We start from the raw sequence: 7380 nt of genomic DNA, 5'->3' as shown, positions 1-7380 counted from the left end.
GTGCACTCAGGGGCCTATTAGGGTAGCAGAAGGATTGCAACAGGGACTGTTTAATGTTGGGAGGAAAACTATATCAAGACAGGAGAGTAAGGGTTGGCCACCAGATGAGTTGGCAAAGAGTCATCTGGGGAGACTGAAAGAATATTGCTTAGACTAGATTTAAAATGGATCTGCCACAGCAAACATTAACCTCACCCATGATTTTGAATGCTTTTGAATCAACAATGGGTGAACAGGGGAGGTCTGTAGCATGGATGTGAAGTGGGTGATGCATAAGATGGGACTTGGTAGAGTCCCAGTCTGATGTTCTGCTGTAAATACCAGTACCTAGTTGTTCTGGAGGTGACCAACAATAGTCTATCCCAGGACAGTGTGAATTAATTTGCCTGGCAACAGTCCAAAAGGGATCTGCACAGGGAAAACATCCCCCCTCCCTGTGTTCCATGTTTCTGAAAGCAAAATAGCATCCTACACTCAAGGAACTCACACTAGGAAGTGCCAAGTTGAATTTGGTGACTCACAGGAAATTACATGGAAATAATTGTACCACCAGGCTCAAGGCCTTCTATCCTGCTGTTATTGGACTCTTGAACAGACCTCCCATAATCTAAAAAAAACTTGATCTCTCAGTCTACCTCGTCATCATGGCCCCTTACACTTTATTTATCTACCTGCGCTTTCTGTGTAACCACAACACTATATTCTACGTTCTTTTATGGTACCAACTCAATGTACTTGAACGATCTGCCTAGATAACACGCAAACAAGATTTTCACTGTATCTTGGTACGTTACAATAATAAACCAACTATCAATTATGACACAAGATGCCATTCTGCCCATTTTTTTTATTTCCTAGTATGACAATCCCGCCAGTACCAACCTATGGTCCTTCGATCTGTTGAGCTTTTTCAGGAATTGTCAGTCCCGTCGATCTGCTCTGGTAGAAATCATGAGCTCCCTGCCTTTACTCCATCAACTGTGCTTGCAAACGACTCAAGTATAACAATCAAGAGATAAATGTGAAATAAATACGAGTCAGCCAAAACCAACGCCGTCTTGAAGCGCTTATTGCAATAACACGGACGCATTTACAAATAAGAGAAAAATCTGCAGATGCTGGAAACCCGAGCAACACACACAAAATGCGTTTACAAACTCCTTCTTGAAATTCCAGCATCTGCAGAATTCCTGTTGTTACAAACTCCTTCTGTTCCCCTGTGACGTCATGACGTCGTGTGCGTGTCCCTTCGGAAGATGGCGGCGGCGAGGAAGTTGTGGGGAGTAGTCGGATTGACCGGACTGCTGCAGGGGAGGACATTCCCGTGCGGCTGGAACAGACAGTGTAAGTATATGTTGGTGCTGGAGGCACAGCCGTTTCTATAGACGCGTATGCTGCGCGATTCCGGCTGTGTCCAGGTTAGAGACTCGAATTATGGACGTCTTGCTACGGTGAAGCTGTAATGTTAGTTTGACAGCTGCACCTACAAAGTCCCATAATCAGTGATGTGATAACATGTGCTGGAACTCTTCAGCAGGTCAATTTGAATCAATGAAGAGAGAATGTTAAACGCCAGCTACAGTTCATCATAATGCCGTCGCCGGCAGCCCATTCCACGCACTCGCCACTCTCGGTGTAAAAAACTTACCTCTGACATCTCCTCTGGACGTGTTCAGCACAGCCTTGGGTCGATATTGTGCTGTAGGTTTTCTGTGTTTCTATGCTGGTTAAATAACAAGAAGTATGACTAGGATATAAGAGTATAACTTCACTCCAGTTTTTCATGTAGTGCCATGGAACCTTTTTTTATTTCAAAATATACTTTATTCAAAAATAAAATTATATACAATAAACCATTCAATGACTCTCAATCCGTTACATACGTTCCCCTTATGGTCTCTAGATAGCCATACTTTTGGCCACCCACGTAGCACTCCATTGGTTCACCTTACCACACCATTGTTGAGGGTTACCTCTCAACCATGGAACCTTTATTGCCCAGAAGGAAGAGTATATAGGTACTTCGGTTTAAAATCTAACTAAAAGAAATCTCATCAGGTGGCATACTTGCACAACTGCTGCCTCACAGTTGTAGTGAGTTAGTTGGGTGTTGTGACCTTGGTAAATTACCCCTAATGTGTAAGCTGAGGGGTAGACTATGGTGAGAATAGTGTAGTGGTGGGTGTATGATGTGCATGGATTTAATGGGCTGAAGGGTCTGTTTTCTTGCTGTATGCCTATAAAGTGGAATATCAGGTCCAGAGCTCCCTAGTACTCCACTGCAGCTTCAGCTGAAGTTACTCATGCATGTAGACAAAGAAAATCCAGGACACCATTTGTAGGAAAGATCAGTTTAATTCTGCTTATTTCAGCATTGGGAGCCAGTGGCAGTAATCCTCCAACTCACTGTTGCATCTCCTGAAACCATAGCTAGAGATCCTTTACACTAGCAAGGTGTTGTCAGCCTCTTACCATGTCACCTCCCCTCCCTTGTCCATTAACACAACTTTTGACAGAGGTGTCAATGGGCTGTGTCTTTTTTTAGCTCGTGTTCCATGTGAACTGGAAGCAGCTGTGAATGCTGATCTACAGCTTGCACTTCATGTACTAAGAGCAGTTGGCCCAGGCTGACCTGAGCCAAGTTGAAAGGCTGCAGCTGGGACAGCAGGCTGTGTTTGGCATACTTTTCACCACATGTCACCCTAAATTTAGCATGTACGTTTCTCTACCACTCCCAAGCTCATCTTCGGTAAGGAAGGGTTTAATTAAAAAGTACAGGAGGAGTAATATTCTCCAGATTCTTTACATCAGCTTATTCCAAATTTGCATAATGCTGTAACTCACTCAAGTTACCCCTCAACACCTCAATGTACAACCACCGAGGAGGACAAGGCAAAGTGCATGGGAACACCACCAACTGCAGTTTCCCCTCCAGGTCACACTCAATCCTGATTTGGCAATATATCGCTGTTCCTTCATTGTCACTGAATTTTGAATTGCATTTAATGCATTTGATGAAGTAGCAACCAACCAACTGTTTTGTCTGGGATGGTGTCGAACTTCTTGTGTTGTTGGAGTTGCACTCAAGTGAGGAGATTTTATCACACTGTGCTTAGCAAAAAGCTTTTAGGGCATCAGGAGGTGAGTCACTCAGCACAGGACTCCCAGCCTCTGATCTTGTCACCGCAGTATCTATTTAGCTGGTCCAGTTGATCATCTGATCAATGGTAAACCTCCCAGAATGTTAACAATGTTAAATTGGCAATGGTAATATCACTGATGGAGCAGCTGAAAATGGTTGGGCCCAGGACACTTCCCCAAGGAATCGCTGCATTGATGTCCTGGCACAACCACAGCCTCTTTCTTCCTTTAGACAAGGAAAGACTCCAGCTGTTAGCATGTTCTCGCCTTGATGCCAGGGCACTTTGACACCAGACTTGTTCAAATATTGGGCAGTTATTCTCACTTCATCACTAGAATTCAGGCTTTTAGTCCATGTGTGGATTAAGATTGTGACAATCCCCAAACAGGGCATTAGTGAGCAAATTATTGGTGAGTAAATACCACTTGGGAGCATTGTCGACAACGTTTTCTACTACTTAGCTGCTGAGAGAGTGGAGTAGTTAGGCAACGGGTGGCTTGATTGGATTTCTCCATTTTGTGAACACAAGCAATTTTACATGTTACAACACTGGCATTCACAACACAGCTAGTTCTGGAGCACAGCTCTTCAGTTCTATAAATGTCTTTGCTTTCAGCTGTTTCTCGATATCACGTGGAATGAAGTAAGTTGAGGGGAGACGGGTTTATGTGGTGGGATCTCAGGAGGAAGCTGAAATGGATCATCTACTTGGCACATCTGGTCGAACACTTGTGAATGCTTCAGCCTTGTTCTTGGCAATAATGGACCCTACTGAAGATAAGTTGTTGGAGCTCCTTCCTCCTGTTAGCTATTTAATTGCCGCCACCAGCGTCTCTCTTGCCCCTCCCCCATTAGCCTCAACTAGATGGAGTAAGACTGCAGAGCTATGACTTGATCCATTGATTCAACGTGAGGAACAATGATAGACAGTAATCAGGATCCTCTCTCCCTGTCTGCCATCCAGCCAAACTTTAAACCCAAACTGCAACTTGTGTTTCTCCAGCATTTCCCCTTCTACATCAGAGCTATTCCATGTTCTTGTTCAGTCCCTCTATAGTTTGAACCTATGTCCTCCTCACACTGTACCCTATTATTAAAGCTGAGACAAATCCTTGTAATTACAAAAGTAAAAAGAATTGATTTGCATGGACTAACTGGGGAAGTACCCCAAGCAATGATTTTTCTTGGGGGGAGAGCAGTATGTAATTGTAATGGCTTCTCTGTAATGTTAACTGCTGAGGTAATAGTTTCTCTGTAGCAGAAATGTTTGGGTTATGGCTGGGAATAATTATGCATGTTAGCTAATCAGGATTCTGCTGCCCTGTCTGGTGATTCTGGAAGCTGTTGGTTTTGCGGGCTTTTGCCAGAAGACGCGAGTGGGATGAAAAGAGAAGACGCGAATGGAGAGATGCGGTAGGCCGCCCAATGGGTTGGACTCCGAGCGGGGGTCCAAAGGTCGGCGACACAGAGGAGATCGAATGGTGGAAGGAAGACTACTGAGTGAGCTCCAACGATTGTGCACAGAGTGTTTAATAAGATTGGCGCCCTTTTTCTTTTATATTTTGTTTCTCTACTAACCACATAGTCAAAGTAAGAGTTATAAAGCTTAATTATTTAATTGCATATGGTGTACTGTCTGATATTTTGCATTGGGGGTACATTACACAGCATCCACACAAACGTGATTACCCCGTTTGGCAGGGCCACAGGCTGATTCCCCTAGACGAATGCGAGCTGGTCAAGCCTGAGGGTTACATAATGTTATTTTCATGTTACAGATTTAAATTTCAAACTGGATGAGAAGACTGCCCACAGTTGCTTGGACCTGTTCAAGAAAGAGACGGGTGTCATCTATCGCATGATAGGTATTGACCCAACCAAGGTGCCAAAGAACCCAGAACGCTTCACAGACTGGGCTGTGGTGTTGGCTGATACGCCTCTGTCATCTGGGAGGCATTATTGGGAGGTAACAGTGAAACGTTCACAAGAGTTCCGAATTGGTGTGGCAGAGATTAACATGTCCCGTGAAGAATGTATTGGTGCCAATAACTGCTCCTGGGTCTATGCTTATATCCAAAAGAAGTGGTATTCAATGTCCTCTAATGAGATGATACCAGTCAACTTCTTTGGAAAGCCTGATCGTGTTGGCTTTCTCCTGGACTGTGAAGCCAAGAAGCTGAGTTTAATAGACATCGAGAAACCTACTGTTGTTGACACAATAACAACAGAGTTCAGAACACCACTTGTTCCAGCCTTTGCACTTTGGGATGGAGAACTCTTAACACATCCAGACCTGGACATTATACAAGGCATCTGAATCTCTCTCACCTGCCAGTCACGATGCCTGATATCTGGCCTTCATTTTGCTCACTGTGTGCTTGTCAGTCATTTTTAAAGATGTGGCTTCTTTGTAACCTAGCTCTAGTTAAAGTTGTATATGCAGTGTTTTAAGCAATGTTATCCTTTGACTTTGTATGGTATCTTGAAAGCACAAGTGACTGCTTTACCCAGCTTTGAGTACTATGTGATTTCCACTGCCAAGGGTGTTGAAAACAGCTTTTAAAAAGAGAAAACAAAACATAATGAGAATTTGATCCTTGTTAGCAATAAACTGAGGGAAAAGATATTATCTTTTGGCTTTAGGTGATTGCATAATCAATTCTGAAAATGCTAAACATTAACGAAGCAAAACCTTACCACTTTTTTTGATGAGTTCCTTAACACAGGAGACAGTGGCATCTGGAATTGTAATCATTAGTATTCTATCTGTTGTACTGTGATATAAAAAAATCTATGCAACAACAACTTGTATTTATATGGCCCCTTCAAAATAACAAAACTTTCTTTGTTTTGGGATTAAGATGGTCTGCAGATTGAAGCAGAGATTATCTGTGATCTCCAGAGTGATTCTGGAGAAATGAGAAAATTTTGGACAATGTTATATGTGGTCCAGCCATGTGTGGCAAGTGTACCAAGCTCACACTTGTTTCAGTGATACTACCGATAACTGATAAAAGCTTCCTTTGAGCTCCTAATTGCAAAGACAACATACAAGCATTCACACTCTGTACAGTATGCTACCCATCCGGACATACAATGATCAGTCTTGCAGCTTCCTTCCAAGCCTGTGACTCTGGAGCCTCCCCTTGCAAGTATTCGTCCTTGGGTCTATGTAATCTCAGTTTCTGCTGTTGTTTCAATGTTTGATAAGGGGTTAAGCTGTTTCCAAGGGCCATCTCATTCCTATTCCTTCTATTTTCATTTGAGACACTTATCACATTGATATTCCAGTTCAGGTCTACCCCATTTTATCCACATTTGTCCTGTTGTAGCTGGACTAATCATACACGGACTGTCAAGGTTTCCACAGGACCAATTATCTAGTACTCTGGTTATTGGTACCGAGCCACAGGAGCACATAATTTACATGGAGAGGTTGAGGGAGCATAGAAAGTCAATGAACTTGAGAGTGATGGCATAATTTGCTCTTGTTTTTATCACTAACTGAGTGGAACACAAACTTGGTTGTAATTTAAATCTGTTTATCAAACTGGCAGAATGCTCAGGACTGACTGTTCTTGCGAATTTTGGATTACTGTATTTATGCTTAGTGAGGACTGCTACTGGCAAGGAGCAGAACAGTTATTTTTAAAGCATTGAGCCAGAGAAAGCTTCCACAACTCTTTTAGGACCTAAAAGAACAACCTTTGATGTACCCATGCAAAGTTTACCCTATTTTTCCCCACCTTCTCTTTCCTTAACCATGCCCAAGTAATTTTGCCAATCAGTGCTGAATACTGGTCACACTCAACTGCACAGTGGGCAATACACAGTAGGTATGTATGTTTCTTCTCATCAGATTTGAGTCTAGGGCCCAAGGTATTAATCCCACTTTTCAGCTCTTGTATGAACTTCTGAATGTAGAAGTTCCTACCCTATAATTGTCTCTTCAGAAAGAGCATAACTAATTGCCCATGTTTACAGGGCTTCATGGCTCTATAGTTGATGCTTTGTTCCCATGATCCCAGAACCTGACCAAAACATAATAACCCAGCAGGCTGAGAGAAAATCAAGTGGGCTCTGTAAATGTATAGGCTTGCAAGAAGAAAGAGATACAAGAGGAGGAAATGTAAATTTGCAAAAATGTTTAACTGTCTCTTACCTCTGAATTCTCTGGCTGTCAACAAGATTTACAAGTCAATACATAAATAACACTGGTTCCGTCAAATCCATAATTC

The 7380-nt window shown here is 42.7% G+C and overlaps 1 protein-coding gene across 1 annotated transcript; it reads left to right on the top strand.

The window, feature by feature from the left end:
• Positions 1-1218: 1218 nt before the first annotated feature.
• LOC134340304 (SPRY domain-containing protein 4-like) lies at positions 1219-6292 on the top strand. Its single transcript, XM_063037373.1, has 2 exons — positions 1219-1344; positions 4921-6292. Exons 1-2 carry the CDS (start codon positions 1257-1259, stop codon positions 5457-5459), a joined length of 627 nt encoding a protein of 208 aa, XP_062893443.1. The 5' UTR covers positions 1219-1256; the 3' UTR covers positions 5460-6292.
• Positions 6293-7380: the final 1088 nt, after the last annotated feature.

Source organism: Mobula hypostoma, chromosome X1 (assembly GCF_963921235.1).
Source record: "Mobula hypostoma chromosome X1, sMobHyp1.1, whole genome shotgun sequence".
NCBI classification, from domain to species: Eukaryota; Metazoa; Chordata; class Chondrichthyes; order Myliobatiformes; family Myliobatidae; genus Mobula; species Mobula hypostoma.
This window is presented reverse-complemented; position numbering and strand designations above follow the sequence as displayed.